The sequence below is a fragment of the Schistocerca nitens genome, chromosome 8 (genome assembly GCF_023898315.1).
Source record: "Schistocerca nitens isolate TAMUIC-IGC-003100 chromosome 8, iqSchNite1.1, whole genome shotgun sequence".
Taxonomy (NCBI): Eukaryota; Metazoa; Arthropoda; class Insecta; order Orthoptera; family Acrididae; genus Schistocerca; species Schistocerca nitens.
In genome coordinates, this window is record NC_064621.1 from 206,292,893 (window position 1) to 206,314,617 (window position 21,725).

Consider the following 21,725-nt stretch of genomic DNA (forward strand, 5'->3'; position numbering starts at 1 on the left):
TAGTCACCCTAAAGAAAGCCACTGCAAAGATTGTAGAAACATCGACTACGTAGTTGTTTTAACGTTTAATGTTCAAGCGTCTCTCATCCAAAAGGATTTTATTCAAGTTGATGCCGGTCGTGGGAACCTACGCACTTATATCTTGAATTAGGTTTTCCGGTATTTCCGTAATATCCTCAGGAGGTTTGCCGGCCGGTGTGGCCGTGCGGTTCTAGGCGCTTCAGTCTGGAACCGCGTGACCGCTACGGTCGCAGGTTCGAATCCTGCTTCGGGCATGGATGTTATGTGATGTCCTTAGGTTAGTTAGGTTTCAGTAGTTCTAAGTTCTAGGGGTCTGATGATCACAGATGTTAAGTCCCATAGTGCTCAGAGCCATATTTTTTTTTCCTCAGGAGGTTTCCTTAATATTTCCTTTAAAACCTCTTTGATCGACTTGATACTCAAATACTTAGACGTAAAAAGCCATGAAGTCAATAAAAGTCGTTCCATCCTTCTGTTTTCTTCTTTGTGCTTGCACCCAGCTGTGCTTCATGTTCACTACTCGTTGAACTAAATATGAGATAAAAGCAGATAACGTCCTCTTCTTTCTTCATTTCGTGTACCTTATCTCATATCTTAGCGGAGTTGCCATATGAATCTGGGTTTGGTAATGTTATTGGTACAGGGTGGCCGGAAAATTTGTACTTCATCTGTTTGCGTCTAGTATTTTCACTGTGAAAGTGTGAGAACTTTCTCGAAATGTTTGGGAACAGTGTAACTGTAATAGGACGTGGATGCCACCCGTTATTCAGCTAGTTGGATGTGGGAATCCACATAAAAACCACATACAAACTGGCCGGTACACCAACTCCCGCCGTTAATCCGCCGGGACGATTCGATACGAGTCCTGCGAGCTTCCCCTTATCCCGATAGCGGCATGATAACGCCAAGCGGATATCCGGTGGGTATAAAAATGGACAACGATATTCTTGAAATGCAGAGTTGCAGATTAATTTCTTCCTGACCTTAAGTTCCCGTTCAGCCCTTCCAGCCGGGACATTGGCATTAAGTAGTGCTTAAGACATTACCTTCGTGATGATGAATAATGGGCGTGAGTCCTCGAGCGGAAAATTTGATTAATGGTTTCCGTAACTTCCTTAAAGTAATTGAATTGTGGCGTGGTAAGTGAGCTGCTGCTCCGTCGCCATCGCTGCTGCTGTCGGAAACATAAAAACGGCAGGAGAGGAAGGTTTTCGAGAGTTCCTCTTGGTCCCCGGAACTTAACAGCTTTACTAAGTTAATTGATTGCCCTTATTTTAGATTCAATTATATTCTACCCCTGTTCTATTTTCCGTTCTACAGAATTAATATATCCTTACAATATTATCGCTGTTCCTGAAAGATTCACTTAAAGGTGTGTGTTAAATTATGTGTTGTTCGATAGGATTCAGACGTAATAGCGATCATCAGAGTCATAAAACTGGAAAGGAGCCCCCGTGCGACTCCTAGCCAGGAGGACGGCGGATCAAATGTCCATCCGACGGGCCAGTTTTAGGTATCCGTGTTTCCTCTAAATAACTTAAACCAAATGTGGGATGGTTCCTTCAACATCCCTCTCCAGAATTTATTATTTATATCTAATAAACTCTATCCGACGGACATTAAAGCCTACTTTTTCTTCCGTTTGAAATAAACATATCTGTAAATTAATATCGTGGAGGAGAAGTTTGTTCTATGGGCAGTCACAAGTGTTTTGGGTGTGTTCGTTGAAGCAGTTCCGCCCATTACGATTTGGCTGTATTCTTCAGTATCCGTTACTTTATCGAGCATACATTCGTTACATGGCACCCTATGTTATAAAGGAAGGAAAAGCTCTGTTATTACAGGCGCAGCACTAGGGAAAGGTAAAGAACGAAACCGACCGTGTCTTTTTCAAAGTAAAGACTCCAGATTTTGCGGAAACTACGAAACATTTGTGTATGTACGTCTATGTGTTCCACATTGGACCGATCTCAGACCATCTCGATATACACATAACCTTCCATTTGGAAAGAAGGAGTGTGGGGGTAATAACTATCTGCTTCCCTTAGGGGTGGAGTTTACATAAAGGCATAAACCAGGTGAAGCTTCACGTACGTGCTGCTACATTGCGTCTCCGACTACCGTTCATATCGCTTCCAGAGTCATTGTTCTATTACACGCCTGGGACTACTTCAAAATTCAAGCATTTCTTCGATAAAACAAGGCGATACAATTCATGCTTATAAATGATTCCCATTTGTAGCAACATCTGTTCTAGAACAAAGTGGATTTGCAACATCGATCAAGACTCAATAGCAAATGTACCTCAGACGGGGTGGTCTTTTTCGCCCCTGTCAAATGAAAATACCATGGTTTTGTGCATGTACTTTATGGTTAATGAAGAATTGGAAGTAGATAATTAAGAATTGTGCAAAAAGCTGATTCACTAACACACAATCAACTCGACAATGTACCACTCTGCGCGGAACATCGTCCATTAAAGCATCATGGTTCCTAGACTAGTTGTAAAAAGTTAACCAGTCTGTAGTGAGAAATTGAAGACTTAAAACAGGCTCTAAGTGGCAAAAAAGAAATTTTGAAGGTTTATTTGAAACAGGATTTACGGGCCAAGCACAATGACGTATAAAAGGCTAATAAGCTGCCACGAATGAAAATGTAGTACCAAGTGCAATCAACAGATGGCATTCAGTTTTAGAGCCATAGCTGTTAATGTATGAAATACTCTATTATCAGCTAGCTTACAACTCAGTGTTAGCTAAGATGATGGGGGCGATAGATGTTCGCAAGAGCGGAAAGAAACGACGAATTAAAGGAGAAGGTACTGTGGCAGAATTGAGGAAAAAGCTGAAAAATGGAGGGTGTGAAAACATAAGTTCAACTAATAAATGTATTCCTGCAGAAGCTCGTCCGACACAGGAGTTAAGTCTCATTACTGATAGCTAACCTACACCACAACGAGACAGAATGTTTATGCTTGAGCTACCAAATATATTGTTCCAGAAGATGTAAAAGGAAATGTTACAGCATCAAGACAAATAAAGCCATGTAACATGAAGGCACCTGACTTCTTAGATTTCAAGAAAGCAGCAGACAGCAAATTTAAACATGTCCAAAGTACAGTGGCTATAATTAGATAAACAGAAACATAAGACCAGTGAAGGCTTAAATGAAACTGAGGCCTGGGAAGGTACCCCTATTTTGAGAAAATGTGTTAAAATATAAGACATCAAGAAAATGGAATTAACTACCCTAGATGTTACAAGGCAGATCTATAAATAAAAGGAGAAAGATTTGGTTGGAATAATGCAGTATCTGACAAATAATGACTAAACACTGTTTTTCAAAAACAGAATCCACTTTTACTACCTTTTTGCTGAGCATGGAACTGCGGCTTTTCATTGCATTTCCACTTTTAGTAAGTTTTTCATACTATTACAATAAAATGTTTGTAATTTCCGTTGGAAACTGGATCCATACTAAGCTTAACTTTCAAGTAAAACATACTAATACTGCAATTATGACCATTAACTACCTAGTATACTTAAAACTCATTTTCCTCGAATTCATGATTTTGACACTAAGAGTCTTTTTATTTCAATTTTTCATTCGAAGAATTGTTTGAGCGACGCCCGAGGTTCCAAATCAGCTGCTGTCGTAAATATTTCAGGTACCTAACGCGTAGGTCTTCATTAAGCAAAGTCATGGATTACTGCCCAACCAATCGTAACTCAGAGATGACTGAGAGGACTTTATAATACGACCTAAACATCTACACTAAGAATGTGTCCCATACGTAGCCCAAATGTTAGTCCGAACTGATAAGAGAGCTGTCTCTCTCTCTCTCTCTCTCTCTCTCTCTCTCTCTCTCTCTCTCTCTCTCTCACATGGAAGTTTTTGGGCACAAATTCCGGTGTAATCATCGTTTTTTGAGCATTGGTATTGTTCGCAGACAAGTGACATCATTCTCCCGAAATCCCGTTGTTCGCATACAAGTGACATCATTCTCTCGAAATCCCGTTGCGAAGGTATAGACCACCAGTACTAGACGTAGATCGATAATAGTATTGATTCCACAGTATATCATGAGAGTAAGAGAACAGAACGGGGGTTCACAAACAGACAGATTTTTCTTAGACTGACACGAAAAAGGAGTAGCTTAGTGAATGGATGATATTGATATAACGTGCGGCAGGAAAGAATGTTCTTCCTGTGCAAAAAGACCCAGTTGTTCCTCATAATTCTGGGTTCGTTCATCTATGTACAGGGTGTAGATGATAACTGTTTATAACGTACCACAGTGATTTAGGGGAAGTCGATACGAAGAATTTGATACACGACACTTATGGTCTATGAAGCTGGGAAATAATGTAAAGTTGGTATACAAAATAAACCCAAGCTAAAGCACATACACGCTGAGCGACATTTTAAAATCCATCTCCCCCTATTTCGCGACTCACTTAGTCGATCAGCTTTTGAAATATCTTTATTTCATTAACATAAGTAACTTAAATTATCCAGTGAAGGGAATGTGAGAAAAGGGTCTTTTGTAAATATTATGCAAAAACTAATTTCGTTTACAATTCCTTCTAAATTTAAGCATTACAAGTACTGTAGTTTCATTATAAAAATGCCAGAGAAACAAATAAATTAATTATTAATTTTACATTGTTAAAATCCACAAAATGTTGAGGTAAAATTTACACATAGAAGACAGTTTTACCATTTATAAGTGCAAGGACAAGGTGTGTTTAACATTCAAGAAAGATTTTACCTAGAAAAAGAAATTATCTTCAAACAAGTAGGACCTACTAAGCGGGTATGGTATGTTTAAAACCTCACGCAGTGCGCATGCGCCATAGCCTAGGTGGATTGTATAGGGCAATTTTAGGTAGTTTCCGGTCCCGTCTCGACGTCGCCTGTACCTCTGTAGTAAGTCGTAACCAGTTATTGCTTGCACCCTGTATATTGCTAAATGGCTAAAAATGGCGTACAGTTAACAAAGCCCACTGACAGGTTGCCTATAGGAAGGCTTCCAGGGGCAACGAAAATGTGAGTTTTACTATTTCGTATAGTTATTGACCGATTTCAAAAATGTAAAATGTTATCACAATCTACTAATTCCGAGGCATGGTCTTACATTAAAGGCTTAGCGAAGTAAGACAAGTATTAAAGTTACCAGCGTAAATCACGGTGCCCAAATTACGCAGGCATATTTTTATCCAATATTTGAAATTGAGAGCACTTAGCGAGTTGTATCCAGTATCACTTGCGGACGAGCCATAATACAGATCGGCAGAATGTTTGATGTTTTCTGCAAGTTTCTAATACTGCTCGGCATTGAATGCGCTGCTGTGTTGATTGTAGCAAGCTTTTAGAATTTCGTTTTTCCGCATTTTATGAGAAAATCTCTGCAGTGGCGTGTGATATATTCCGGTTACTCTCCCTCATCGATTTTCTGGAATTTAAAACTTCCGCGACAGCACCTTCCACAGTTTTCTCTGGCGGCTGCGTCCTCTCTGTTGTAGTCTTAAGCTTCCTCATCACACAATAGAAGTTGTTTATCAGACAAATTTGACAAACATATCTCGTAAGTCCTGCTCATCCAAGCTCGACATGTTAGGAACGGGCACAAGCAGCTACTCGTTTTCACTGGTGACACATTGTAATAAGTTAAAAAGGTCCCAAAGGACGTGACTACATCATGGCGTATTAACGTTAAAACTGAGTAGCTCTGGCCACACGAATAATTCTAAATTAAGTCCTACTCGAAACGAAAGTACTGTAACTAACATAAAATTCCGCGTGTTACGTAAAATAAAATGTTATCTTCAAATCAATAAAAAAAATTATTTTTGCTTCAACGCAGTAAAAGCAAGTACTTTTCTCTTATACAATGAGCTCACAATGATTGGACCTTCCTTATGGAACACAACTAAAGCCTGTGGCCGGGTTTGGGAAATTCTACGAACGACATATACAGGTAAATTTGAAATGTTACAACTGACCACTGTTACTTTTGACACCAGACTTCTATATGTCTGCAATAGTGAAAATCCTGTCACTAGATTGTTGCATCCATCGTGTGTTCCACAAGAAATATAAATAAATATTCATTTATTAAGTACGAGTTACAAATAAGTAGAAGACAAAAAACATTGAATTTGATGTGTATCGCTGCATTTACAGATTGGGTGTCATCAGTTGGGCAGGGAACACGCTATAAAAGACGTGTGTTGTTATAAAAAAAAACAATGACTACCCTCCTATGTAGTGATGCTAAAGTCTTGAAACCTCCACTTCACGGACGTTCCAGTAGTTTTACTGAGATGAAGGGAGTTGCACGGGTTGGGTTAATTTGGAGAGCTTCATGAAACCAATCACCGGATTGAAGACATCACCAACAACAATAACAACAACAACAACATGACTATATACACATATCAAAAAAAGTTTTGCGTCAACCCGGTCCCCAGAAGTCCTGAAGATGGACGTTGACTGTGGATGTTGTATCACAGACACAGTACCTTTGACTGTTCTGAGATGTCACTAAACCCGCCCAAAGATGTAAACAACCATGCATGAGCAGCTCCTATTAGATGGAGGGGGTCCGACAGCCGATCAGTTCCAGTCATTCCACCAGCAAGGAGGTACACGGCTCGTGTTGTCTGTCGTTCAACAGAGCCTAGGCAGTCAGTACCGAAGTTCGATCGCGTCCACATTATTACTTTGTGCCAGAAAGGGCTCTCAAAACGGGAAGTGCCCAGCCGTCTCGGAGTGAACCATAGCGATATTGTTCGGACATGGAGGAGATACAGGGAGACAGAAACTGTCGATCACATGCCTCGCTCAGCCGCCCCAGGACTACTAATGCAGTGGATGACCGCTACCTACGGATTATGGCTCGGAGGAACCCTGACTGAAACGCACCATGTTGAATATTGCTTTTCGTGTAGCCGCAAGATGTCGTAACACGACTCAAACCGTGCGCAATAGGCTGCATGATGAGCAACTTCACTTCCGACGTCCATGGCGATGGCCACCTTTGCAACCACTACACCAAGCGGCGTGGTACAGACGGGCCCAGAAACATGCCGAATGGACAGCTCAGAATTGGCATCACGTTCTCTTCACCGACGAGTATCGCATAAGCCTTCAACCAGACAATCGTCGAAGACGTCTTTGGAGGCAACCCGGTCAGGCTGAACGCCTTAGACACACTGTCCAGCGAGTGCAGCAAGGTGGAGGTTCCCTACTGTTTTGAGGTGGCATTGTGTGGGGCCGACGTACGTCGTTGGTGGTCATGGAATGCACGGTAGCGACTTTACGATACGTGAACGCCATCCTCCGATCGATAGCGCAACCATATCGTCAGCATACTGCCGAGGCATTAGTCTTCATGGACGACAATTCGCGCCCCCGTCGTACACATGTTGTGAATGACTTCCTTGACGATAACATCACTTGACTAGAGCGGCCAGCATGTTCTCCAGACAAGAACCCTATCGAACATGCCTGGGATGGATTGTAAAGGGCTGTTTATGGACGATGTGACCCACCAAACACTCTGAAGGATCTACGCCGTTGAGGAGTGGGACAATTTGGACTAACAGTGCCTTGATGAACTTGTGGATAGTATGGTACGACGAATAAAGGCATGCATCAATGCAAGAGGTCGTGCCACTGGGTATTAGAGGTACCGGTGTGTCCAGCAGTCTGGACCAATACCTTTGAAGGTCTCGCTGTATGGTGGTACAACAAGCAATGTGTGGTTTTCATGAGCAATAAAAAAGACGGAAATGATGTTTATGTCGATCTCTATTCCGATTTTCTGTACAGGGTCCGGAACTCTCGGAATTGAGGTGTTACTAACCTTTTTTTGATGAATTTATATACATTTTTTTTCTTGAAAGTGACTTAAAGAATCACTATCTAATCCACCAGAATAAAAAGAACTGCTTAAAACAGCGGCCCGGACAGATGTATTACAAGCGTGTTCGGAGTGGAGGTTTTACGCTAGATAACTTAACTGTCATTCGCATTCAGATGTTCGTCAGAAATTTGTAACACATTCGAGCAGTAGCTGTCGTTTGACTATCTTTTCGTAGAACTTCATATACGTCTTTTTATTGTCAGTCTTATGATGCGGCCCACCATGAATACCAACCTTGTGCCAACTCCTTCACCTCAGAGTAGCACTTGCACCAAGCGACGTCAGTTACTTTGTTGATAAACTCCAATCTTTTTCTTCCTGTACACTCTGTAGAGATACAGATCCCTTTTGTACCAGTGACGTTATTCCTTCACATCCATGTTTTCCACACGTCCTTCTACAACCTCCTCATTTCTTACCAATCCGCCTAATTTTCAGCAACTTTTTATCACCACATCTAAAATGCTTTGATTCTGTTCTTTTCCGGTTTTCATTTCATGGTCCACTTCCATGAAACACTGTTCTTAAAACGCATATTCTTAAAAATCTTTTTCTCCAATTAACAATTATGTAAAACGCAATTAAAGTGCAGTAATTTCCCAACGATAATGATACTCGCGAAGTCAATAGAGAGGATCCGTACAAGTCATTTCATGCACTACGTTCTGAGAAATAAAAATTTCAGTGAAGGTTGTCCTGTAATATCATCGTTGAATGCGTACAAATACTGTGGTTCCTTGTTGTACAAAAATTAACAGGAACATTTATCGCTTAATACTATTAGATGTACGGCAGAATTTTCGCGTAGCGTTTCCCATAGCGTCATAATTTGGAACCCAACGTTCTAACTGCAAAAAATAAAGCACGTGACCGGGTTTAGTAAGTGGAACAACTCTTTGCACAGTCCACAATACCATTTCACCATTCTGTTCGCCACAGAAGCGGGAGGAGAGCAACATTTGTCTGCCGAACAGCCACCGCTGGTAGCACTTCCTCGCGTAACGAGCGCACGGTTCTCGCTGGACGGAGAGTCTTTTATGTTCTGGGCGAGGATACCCGATAACGCCGCTAATTGAATGGCCCGAACTCGAGCTGTGCCGCCCCTACCAGGAAACGAGGAGGCAACCCGCAGCACACGTGACCGGCATCATTTAGGCGACGCCTTGCCACAACTAAGAAACGCTGTTGTTTCACTTGGTTGTGAGTAATACGACAGGTAGCAGTCTATATAACAGTCTAAGACTGTGTTGTATAACACTTTTTTAATGCGTACTTGTGTTTTGAAATATCAGTAGTTATCACAGACATGTTTCCGGTTGGGTTATCTACAGGCTCACATCATAAGAGGAGGAGCCGCGGGAGGAGGAGGAGGGGGGGGGGGTGATGATTATTGTTCAATTTCCCGTCGACAAATAGGTCATTAGAGATGGAGCACGTGCTCGGATTACGGAAGGATGGAGTAGGAAAGCGGCTGTGACCTTTCGAAGAACCATACCGGCATTTGCCTTAAGTGATTGAGAGAAATCACGGAAAATCTACATCAGGATGGCCGGACGCGGGTTTGAACCGTCGTCCTCGCGAATGCAAGGTCAGTGTGCTACCCACTGCACTACCCTGCTCCGTAGCTTACACCACAGATGATACAGACAGTGCGTGATATCGTCGCAGTGAAAATGGTTCAAATGACTATAATCACTATGGAACTTAACATCATTCTCGAGACTTAGAACTACGTAGACCTAATTAACCTAAGGACATCATAGACATCCATGCCCGAGGTAGGATTCGAAGCTGCGACCGTAGCTGCAGCGCGGTTCCGGACTCAAGCACCTAGAATCGCTCGTCCACAGCGGCCGGCTGAACAAGGTCCAAGATGGTCAATGAAAAGTTCCAAAATATGTGTACACTATAGTCAGTCACAAGGACTATGACTGTAGTATAGTATACACATATTTTGGAACTTGACGTGATAATAAATCGTCAAAAAAAATGGTTCAAATGGCTCTGAGCACTATGGGACTCAACTGCTGAGGTCATTAGTCCCCTAGAACTTAGAACTAGTTAAACCTAACTAACCTAAGGACATCACAAACATCCATGCCCGAGGCAGGATTCGAACCTGCGACCGTAGCGGTCTTGCGGTTCCAGACTGCAGCGCCTTTAACCGCACGGCCACTTAGGCCCGCATAAATCGTCAGAGGCAGTAAAACTGTTTTCCAACACCGAAGAAATCAATTCCACAGTTGTTGCTAAATGTGGGCAACAAACGGCGAGAATCTTCAGCAAATTAGCATTTGAAGCACAAGTAGTTATATTTACAAAAATAATCTGTATTATAGAAAGCCGAGTTGAATGTATGAATGGATGTATCATTAGACTCCATAAAAAGTTTTTAGTTGTTAAGTAAGGTGCCTATGATAATAAAAACAGACAATAGCAGAAACATATACATGAAATGTGTATTTATTTCCTCTTACTTTCGGCGGAGTAAGATGCAAATATGCTCATATTCTTATTCTCCATGAATAAGCTGTAGTATATGTCATTGAATCAGTGTGATTCTTCTGATTTTATACGTATTTCATGATAATTCATGTCTCTTGGTAATTTACTAACATCTGGATTGCTAAAACATAAGATATATTTCGTTAATTAAGTAGAAGATTAAAAGCGAAATTATGCTTACGACGTATGTGACTGTCTGCTTCCTACCGCTTGAACCGCTAATGTCGCTCAAGCTGTCAAACGAACACCTTTCGGACCGGAGAGTGTCGTGACTGTATGTATTAGACTGTGACATAGCCGATAACTCTTTGGATGGTTGGAAATACTTTGCGTTACTATATTTGTACAGATCGTTGGAATGCAAATATGAAGCTTCAAAGATGTGATTATAACATACTAGAACTGACATGTGATTACATTTTCACGCATTTTGGGTGCATACATCCTGAGAAATCAATACCCAGAACAACCACCTCTTGCCGTAATAACGGCCTTGATACCCCTGGGCATTGAATCAAACAGAGCTTGGATGGCGTGTACAGGTACAGCTGCCTATGCAGCTTCAACACGATACCACAGTTCATTAAGAGTAGTGACTGGCATATTGTAACGAGCCAGTTGCTCGGACACCATTGACCAAACGTTTTCAGTTGGTGAGATATCTGGAGAATGTACTGGCCAGGGCAGCAGTGGACCATTTTCTGTATCCAGAAAGGCCCTTACAGGACCTGCAACATGCGGTCGTGCATTATCTTGCTGAAATGTAGGGTTTCGCAGGGATCGAATGAAGGTTAGAGCTACGGGTCGTAACACATCTGAAATGTAACGTCCACTGTTCAAAGTGCCGTCAATGCGAACAAGAGGTGACAGAGACGTGTAACCAATGACACCCCATACCATCACACCGGGTGATACGCCAGTATGGCGATGATGAATACACGCTTCCAATGTGCGTTCACCGCGATGTCGCCAAACACGGATGCGAACATCATGATGCTGTAAACAGAACCTGGATTCATCCGAAAAAATGACGTTTTGCCATTCGTGCACCCAGGTTCGTCGTTGAGTACACCATCCCTGGAGCTCTTGTCTGTGATGCAGCGTCAAGTGTAACCGCAACCATGGTCTTCGAGTTGATAGTCCATGCTGCTCCAAACGTCGTCGAAATGTTCGTGCAGATGATTGTTGTCTTGCAAACCTCCCCATCTGTTGACTCAGGGATCGAGACGTGGCTGCACGATCGGTTACAGCCATGTGGATAAGATGCCTGTCATCTCGACTGCTAGTGATACGAGGCCGTTGGGATCCAGCACGGCGTTCCGTATTACCCTCCTGAACCCACCGATTCCATATTCTGCTAACAGTCATTGGACGAACGCGAGCAGCAATGTAGCGATACGATAAACCGCAATCGTGATAGGCTAGAATCCGACCTTTATCAAAGTCGAAAACGTGATGGTACGCATTTCTTCTCCTTACACAAGGCATCACAACAACGTTTCACCAGGCAACGCGGGTCAACTGCTGTTTGTGTATGAGAAATCGGTTGCAAACTTTCCTCTTGTCAGCACGTTGTAGATGTCGCCACCGGCGCGAACCTTGTGTGAATGCTCTGAAAAGCTAATCATTTGCATATCACATCATCTTCTTCCTGTCGGTTAAATTTCACGTCTGTAGCACGTCATCTTCGTGGTGTAGCAATTTTAATGTTCAGTAGTGTAGATTCTTGAACCTTCAAACAATGACTTTGTACAAACGCTGTGAAACGACCTTGTCCTGTGTTAGAAGTGATGCACCTACTTATTTTAAAATCTTTTTTATTCGGTTGTAGATGTCGAGCTCAGGTATTTCCCACGAAGAATGAGACGCTCTAACTCTGCTATAGGAACCCCGAGCAATTTCAGAAAGAGTGTCCCTCTTTACTTTTTCTGCAAACCGGCATTTTGTGACGTGGTATTTTGACTGAAAAAGTAGTGTTTATTGCCTCCATCACTGAGCGAACTTTTAGTGCACATTTGCTATTATTACATTACTGTTCGTATCCTTGAGGTGCTGTATTACGTGTAAGAGAAAGTCGAGTATCGTAGGGCAGCGTATTACATCGGACAAGAGACGTTTCTGGACTGTTGCGCTATTGACAACACTGTGGTGGTACTGCACTATGAACTATCGTTCACCAGAGTTTGAGCCGAAACAGCAGTGTGTTTCGAAGTGGCAACAAATTATCTGCTCCTAGCGAGTTTTTCACTGCATGAACGTAACTTTCGAGTGTATTGCTTTGTTCGAAAGTAAATGTTAATTTTAACTGCATGATTAGGTACTTCCGATACTATTCTCTATATTGTAGGCTGTGGCAATATGTAGCCCAAGTATTAACAATGGGAATCTTAAACGATCACATCGAGAAATTCGGGATGAATCGGACGAAGAGATGTCGGGTTGAAACAGATAGCTTATAGTCTTAAACTTTGCGTTTTTTTTCTTTTAACAGGCAAAAATTGAGAAGTCAGGGCATAAATGGGATGAAATAACTTGAAAGAAGTCGTAGAAAAACACGACTTCTTGAAATGGCAGTCTAGTAAGCGAATCAGAAATACACCGTAAATAAGTTAATAGACTAAAAAACGTTACAGGATAAGAACGCGGAGAGAAATAAACCTGTTTCAAGATGCATTAACGTTTACTGCGAGTGCATTACTGATAAACAAGTAACGGTATTGTATCATCATGCTAAAAACTTAGATAGCCAGCTTACACATTTTCGTAAAGATGGTTTCTTCAATCTATTGTAAAGCTATGCAGACGAACTGAAAATGAAGCATTAGTCCTTTACCCAATTTTCATTTTGCCACGTTAAGACTATTACTAAGATTTGAAGAAAACATATGGACAAATGAATCCACTGGTTTGCAGCGAGCAACAGGTCTCACCAAGGAACAAGCTGACAGAGTCTTTGACATAGGTGAACGGACGGGAAGTTTATATGGATTTGTGATCCAATTAAATCTTTTTGCAACAAAAATGGCTTTTTTTCACATTGTAGTTTCACGTTCGATGCAACCCACGAAAAATTTGTGCGGCTGAAATGCAAAGGGCGGAAAAAAGAAAATCGAAGAATCAGCGAACATGCATTCTTGTGTCAGTATGATTTATGGTTCTGTTAAGTAACATATGATGGTATTGTTTAGTGTATTTTCCAGTATAATTTAAAAAAAAAATTTCGAAAAATGTAACGTGTCGGATAGTAGCCGACCATTCCCAGCACTACGCTCTTTTAAAACACTATACTACGTACTGTTGTGTCAAAAGTGTCCTGTAGCATAAGGCTCCTGACATTTCAGAGACTAAAGCGCTTGTATTATTTTTATTTCCGTTTTGAAGCTGGAATCAGACAGATTGTTTGACCTTCGATCTTATTCAGTATTGACCTATGATTTTAAGCACAGCTATTCAGGCAAAGATCATTTGTCACGTGGCATCTCTACCGGAAATCTTGTTCAGAGCTATTAGATTTTCAGTCACATACCCTTCAAGAACTTGATGAAGTAAATCTGTAAAATAAATGAAAGAAATTGTAAAAGACATAGCATTGTTAATTGTCACAATGACGTTATGGCGGGGTGAGGAATACTGTTGGTAAAGGATATAAATCGCGTAGTATGACACGATCGCACAAAATACTGTTTGCTAAATTAAACAATTGGGTCACTCAGATGAAATTCATCAGTTAAAAATTAGATAAAAAATGCAACCCCCATCCCCCCCCACCTCCCCCCCCCCCCAAACTAAATACGGTTCAGGTCTGCAAACCGATCATAAACGAGACGGACAGGTTTGTTATTAGACTTGGGGAAATATTAACAATATTGGAGATAAATACGGACACTAAGAAAACTGCAGTAACTACAATAATAAATAAGCTTTTCTGAGCTAGAAAATCTAAGTAAAAAATATTGTATGAACGTGAAAATATCGTAGTACAAAGAGAGTATCATTTTGGAATATTGAAAGTATTTTGATAGTAATGATAACAGGTATATTGCGAATTTATGTACCGAACTTTGTAACAAGGAAATGAGACTGCTATGAGCTAAAGGTTACATTTTAACGGTTACCTTCGTAAGAAAATTGTAGTTTCTGTAGTATCTCGGTAGATAGAAAAGTTACGAGCGTAGATTATGCAGCAAATACCTATGAATTCGCCGTCATTCGTCTGAAACCTTGCATCGGTGTTTGTACAGCCAGGAAATAAATTGAACGACCCCAATACACGGGAAACCACCGTATATATAGTTACGTCACGTTATTCAAGTGCATTTTCTTCGTTATTCCCAAACTGTCTGTGGTGCTTATTCGTCGCTACTCTTTCTACCCGAAGAAGAATAATAGCGACGTGGGAAACTACTAGTTAGTACTTCCTTTTCGTAAGCAAAGGATGTGTAATGTTACGCGGTTTTTTACTGTATAATGACTTTAAAGCATCTTCAGTAAAACAATATGTGACCGTTAGGTGAAATTAGCGCATATAAGACTTAGAGTAGGGCATATAGAAGTTTTAATCTTTAATCTTAAGCATGCAGTCGCTTTCTGTCAAAAGCCTTTGCTGTATATTGTAATAATGAATACATAATCATGTTCCATCATTACAATTTTACTTAAATTCAGCGATTACATACTTTAAAAAGGATGTAAGCCCGTTTTTATGGTATTGTGTTATATATTTAACTGGTTCCACCGTCACACCAGTCCACAGCAAATTCTATTAAGTTTATGGGATTCACTTTTTTTATAGGAAATTTCTGGAACACTAAATCTTTCGGATGCTATTTCCGAAAACATTTTTGCATTAACACTATCTAACTTCCACATTGTTGGTATAAGGCAACCTATTTCACTAAATAGTAGCACTAGCCCATGGTACTCTTTCTGTGCTCTGTAAAATAACCACTTCTCCTTTGCGTCTTTTCATCTGACAGATTTTGAAGACGGCTTAAAACCGAAATGTGTAAAATTGTGAAGTTAATACAATAAAAATTCCACCAAGATGGAGTATTACATTTTCCAGTCCCATTACGATCGCTGACTCTTTCACAGATTTTATGTCACTCATTGACAAAAGGAAAGAGTGGACAGAAAAGATGCAACGCCATGTACTAGCTCAGGAAAGCCAAAGCTGGCTCCCCTAAACGACCTTATCATATGTTACGGCATATAAGTAGCAAACTTTACATTAATAATCTCAATTTTCATATTGGTTAACTGATCACTACAGATATGAGTAAACGAAAAATTTCATATAGATGGGTTTGTGTGTTTCAGGGATGTGAGATCGAACAAGCTGACCAGAATTCCAGACCTCAGTGCCTGCAAGGACCTCAGGGTGCTGTGAGTATAGCTACCTCTCCTCTGCCTTTACTCTGTTGGCAGTGTTCAGTCAGTTGGAAATGGATGAGTTAGTACATATCACTGCACAATAAGAATTATTTAATAACGCATAAGATAAGTTTTTCACACATATAGAAATTAAGAAACTAGCATCAAAACTGATCCTCAAAAAAGAAGCTCCACAAATCAGATTAAACATAAACGTAATAGTAAGAGTACTAGGACAGACTTACAAAGTGATTACAAAGTTTCCATGGCATAGCCACTAGTGTAAAGATCAAAATGCTGGGTGTTGAATCATGACATTGTACATTTGCAACGTGTCTAATCCTTCCATTTAAAGACTTGCAGCGGTATAAATCCAATTATTGAGTGGTCTTAAACTACGTAACTTTCGGACGTCACTGCTGTATACAATATTTATAAGGGGCAGTCAAAGGAAAGTGAGACAGATGGAAATAAACTAAGTAAACTTTTTATTATTTCAAAACTAATCACCAAAACTGTTAATACATTTGTCCCATTGAGAGACAAGATGGTCATTGCCTTTATGGAAAAATATTTGGGGTTGCCACAGTTGTACTCAGGCCTGCCTACCTCTTTACCCGAAGCAGTTCGGCACCAACGAATGTCTTTCTTCAGGATTCCAGAAATGTGGAAATCACACGGAGAGAGATCAGAATTGTGTGGAGGATATATATGGGCTACCCAGCGAAACTTCTGCAAACGTACTGGAAACAACTTTGGCAACATGTGGGTGGGAAACGCGCAGGTGCGAACGCACCGAATTCGGTGACCAACAGCGAAGAGTTCATGCCCAGTAGCTTAGAGGGACAGCTACGCCCCCTGTCGGGCGATGAACCAAGGACCACAGTCCAAGCGCAGAGACTGTTGTTCTTACTGTGCACTGCTGCTAGGCCGCACCATCGCCCTCTTTCTGCGTCCGTGTAGTCGTTTGGCCACCTTTACCGGTGTCATCCGAATATTTAAGTAAGGACCAAAGCATCATCCCTTGGGTAACCAGTAGTTCCTGTTTTCGATCACTGTAACTTTAACATTACGAGTGGTGGATTCCACACTCTACTAATTTGGGAACGTTTATTTCTGTTCACAATATTTGATTACCTGCATGTTTCGACAGCATCTTTAGATGCACTGTCGCAGTGCAATGACATCGACAAAAAAATCTTGGTACTTTTGTAACCCATATTGTGCCATGCATTGAGACAATCGGCCACTGCAGATTTTCTCTGGAACACAAGCTTCTTTCGTCTTTTTTCAGTCAAAAATACTTTGCTTCTCCCGAATGAGATATCAGCAACTCTGTTGGCTAGTGGATGTAATTATAAGGGTAATTCTTATTCCAGCGGATGTAGGCAAAGAAAACAAACTACACGTTAAATTATGAGACTGTAGACTACGTAAGAGTCACTAAAAGCTCAAGTGAAAGAATACATCACTGTAGCTACGGGGCCACAAACGCTCGGGGTACTCTGCACGTTTCGTATTTCACGTTTTCCATTCCACACAGACACCCGCTCAACTTACGTGATGCGTTCAGACTTCGCAGGCAATTGCATCCATGGCTTCATGTTGCCCATGTTACCGTCCAGAAAATTGCCAAACTTCTCATACTGCCACCTAATCTAGAACCCACAGTGTGATGGCGTGTTCTGTTGTCACAGGGACCTGTCGAGCAACCGCATCGCATCACTGGAGGGCCAGCCCTTCCTTGGGCTGTCCCTGCTGCACGACCTGCTGCTGGCGCACAACTCCATCCCCAGGCTGCCCAAGGACGCCTTCGAAGGGCTGCCGCGTCTGCAGGTCCTGTGAGTACCGTTACTATGCCACCGGCTCCACAGCGTCACATCTACCCCACCCACCCGCGTCTTCTGCTCAACGCTCACTCTCCCCAGAGCCTGCCACAAGCTGAAGTCCCCTGGATTCCACTATCCAGCTGCCTGCTTCTCAACATCACATATACGCTTTCTACTTTTCTCCTCACACCTACCCACAGTTTATCTTCTAACGTCCCTGTTTTGATAACTGTCTTCTGACTGGTTTGATAGGCCCATCACGAATTCTCTACCATTCTCTTCATATGAGAGCAGCGCTTGTACCTAGTTTCCTCAGTTATGTTGTAAACATATTCCAGTTTCTACCTTATTTACCGAAGGATGTTATTTACCGATGTATTAACAAATGTTTTATCATCTTTATCAATAGATACCACGCCTTTCGCTCCCCACCAATGCTTCGGAGAACTCCCTTGTTTGTTTTATTATCAGTCCAACTAATTTTCAAAATCTTTGTATACCCTCACATCTCAAAACTCTTCGCTTCTCTCCTTTTCTAGTTTTACCACAGGCCATGATCCATTTCCGTACAATTCTTGCCCAGCCGTACATTCTCAGGAAATTGTTCCTCAAATTAAGGATACATGGTACTTTTCCGGCTCAATATTATGTAAAAATCAACACCTGTTTCTTTCAGGCACTGTTTATAACGCATATGTTTTGGAGATTTCTTTTGTTGATATCGGGTAATGCAGCGAACTTTCTAAACAAATAAGAAGTATTTTGAATATTTTTGATCGTGCTTAGGGCTATTAAAAAATTACAAAGAAATTGATGCAGTTTTTTCCCAATATGCTTCCTCAAATTGATATACAATTTAATCTAATGTTGTATATTTGAAGGAGACCAAGTTTTTACCAGATATGCAAGACATGATAGCTGAGGTTTTAAGCGTATTTAATTCCACCTATTATGTATATTACAAGGATAAAATCATATAATATCTTACATTTAATTTTTATAAATTTTTTCCTATTATTCTTTCTATAATTTAGTTGATTCTGCAGTAATTCAGTCTAATACATAAATATGGACTATTGCAAGTTACAGAAAAAAATTAGAGCAATGCTTTATAAACTTTAGGAAATACCTATACCTGAATTCTCAGAAATACAACCTGCGGGAAACTGCGAATGAAGATATTAGTCCAATTAAACTGTGCCTCAGAACATGCACAGTCTTCATCCTGCAGCATTTCCTCAAGCTTCCTCTTGGCGTTCTTTTTAACACTTCTTGCTTCTTTGGTAACTTGAAGAGCGAATCTTTCAGATTCAAGCACCCGTTGTCTGTCACACGTAAGCAATTGATCTTCCGTATTAGAGCCACATTTTATGCCTAAATTTCTCAGGACTTCCAACCTTCCTATCACCACATCATTGAAACATATCACTGCGTCTAGTTCACCAACTTTTAATGTATTTAGTCCTACAAAAACATCCTTGGGTAATGTTTCCCATACGCAATGGTTGAAACTTTCATTTGTCTTCTGAGTGCCCCCATGAAGACATTTACTAAGCAAAACAGGATCACTCAGCTCTCTAAAAATTGGTTTTATTTCATTCATAACAAGCTCAGGAAGAGAATGCTTATGAAGGTATATTTGACCACTTCTTTTGCCTTTTGGTAACCACACCAAGAATCTGTTCTTTTAGGGCAAAGTCGTGTGAACAGGGTGGTCTTCTATGGACAACTTATGAAAGCACGTGACCCGTGCAGCTTTCATCATTGCTTTAACATCATTCAGAAGTGTAGTTCGTCTAATGGCTAGTCCATAAAACTCTGGAGAAGGTTTATTTCAGTTTCTGTCAATCTGCCTAGGTGAGACAGAGATTTTCTATCAGATAGCAACTTTCCTTTCATTTCTTTTCATAGCTTCCTCAATCTAGCACCCATCCTCTTCTGCACATGTCCACAGCACTCCAGTTGTGTTGCCAAGGTATTAACATAATCATTGAATTCATTAATTTTATTGAAAGCTTTAGAATCCCCATCGCCTAGGTACTTCGTATATCTAACGTTATAAAATGGGCACCGACCTCTGAAATATTTTTAGAACTTCATCACACCCCATACATCCACTGTATCCATCATAATTCTTAGAACACTGATATCAATATGTCCTTCAATGTTACTATGGCAGGTGTGGCAGTCCTTAGATAAGCACTCAGCATCAACAGCTTTTCCATTCTCCAGAAAAGTAGCACTTACACCATTCAAGGAACGATGTCCTTGACGTTGATATGTCCCATCAAGTGCAACAGCAATGTCCCTAGTTCCATTAATATTTACAGTTTCTACTACTACACGCTTCATAGATACTTTAGACACTACTGTCAAGGCACCTAAAAGTATTTTTATGTACTTGCTGAACCTACTGGGAGAAGAGGAAGGTCCATCAAACCACAAAACGTTTGAGCAGCCTTTTTTCCTTTTCCTATTGCACGCGTTGCATACATTTACTTCAAATTCACATGATATGAATTATACATAATATTCGAAGTCATTTTCGTGGTAGATTTATTGCAGGATCTACACAGAATAACTAATTTTGACGCTGAACCCTTCCTGCTACTTTGTTTCTCATTTATTTCCAGACAGCCTACACCTTCACATTGTTTACATTTCGGTACTTCCTTTATCAAAGAAGATAAGACGCCCACATCAACAACAACAAATCCACTATAAACAGCGTTATTGTTAACACAAAAATTTGAATCACCAGGAGGCTTGCCATGAGGGAGTTTCTTCCCTGAAGAACTGATACATAGGTTACTTTCAACAGTGTGGCTTGCTTTGTTTGTGAACTGGCTACCACGGAATTTCCTTTTATTGAATTTCTTGATGTGTGGCATGGTTCGTATTTGTTGCACACAAAAGGAAACGTACTTCCACAAATATATGTAGCACTTGGGAAACAAACATTCAGTAACATGTGAGCAAACAGCTTCAGCGAAACGAAAGTAAGTACTAGCAAAGATAATCATTTGCAGACACTAGAAACCTAAACTTTTACCAATATATAAAATGTATCATACGTATAATCGCTGGAAACAGAAAGTTCACGGTTCTTTTCGAAATAATACTGGTTTCTGTAACAGAAATGTAGGGGGTGTGGTGGCATACATGAACTAACTTTAAAATTTGTTATATTAGGTCATTTTTCATATGAAATCTTGTAATGTATATATCGCTGTAATAAGGAAAGACTATAGAATTTAATAAAGTTATAAAAAAATTTCGATTTTTCCACCATTTATAAGTACCCAGTATCCTTAAAGCCAATAAGTCTACTTTCTTGGCCAGGAATGCCCTGTTTTCATGTGCTAGTCTGCTTTTAAAGTCCCCCTTGCTTAGTCCTTCATGTGTTACTTTAATTCCTAGTATCAGACTTGCCAATGGCCTTGCCGCAGTGGTAACACCGGACCTGTCAGATCACCAAAGTTGAGCGCAGTCGGTTTCGGCTGGCACTCGGCTGGCTACCGTCCTGTGTGCCGAGCGCTGTTGGAAACTGGGGTGCACTCAGCTCTTGGGAGGCAAACTGAGGAGGTACTTGACTGGGAAGTAGTGACTCCTTTCACGAAAACGGACAACGGCTCGGAGAGCAGTGTGCTGAGTACATGCCTCTCCGCATCCGCATGCAGTGACGCCTGTGGGCTGAGGATGACACGGCGGTCGGTCAGTACTGTGGGGCCCTCAAGGCCTCTTCGGACAGAGTTTAGTTTTCTAATATCAAAATTCCTTCGTTTCGTCTACTTTGTGGTCCTCAGATTAGATGTCAAGTTTTTCTATAATCTCATATCAGCTACTACTCACTATTTTCGACTTCTTACGATTTACTTTCAGTCTATAGTGTGAGTTCTTTTAGACTGTTAATTCCATTCAACAGGTCCTGTAGTTCTCCCTCAATGTCACGGAGGATACCAACTTCATGATCAAGTCTTATCATTCATATTCTTTCACCCTGAATTACATTCCACTACTATACATTTATTTCCGTCACTCGTTTTCGATATATAGATGGAACAGCA

The 21,725-nt window shown here is 40.8% G+C and overlaps 1 protein-coding gene across 1 annotated transcript in view; it reads left to right on the forward strand.

Moving 5' to 3' along the window:
* Positions 1-21,725, forward strand: part of LOC126199488 (lutropin-choriogonadotropic hormone receptor-like) — a 648,355-nt gene that overhangs the window by 497,708 nt on the left and 128,922 nt on the right. The window contains exons 10-11 of the mRNA XM_049936410.1: positions 15,776-15,841; positions 17,527-17,670. Of these exons, the coding sequence (XP_049792367.1) occupies positions 15,776-15,841; positions 17,527-17,670 (210 nt within the window). The remainder of the gene's footprint in view (positions 1-15,775; positions 15,842-17,526; positions 17,671-21,725) is intronic.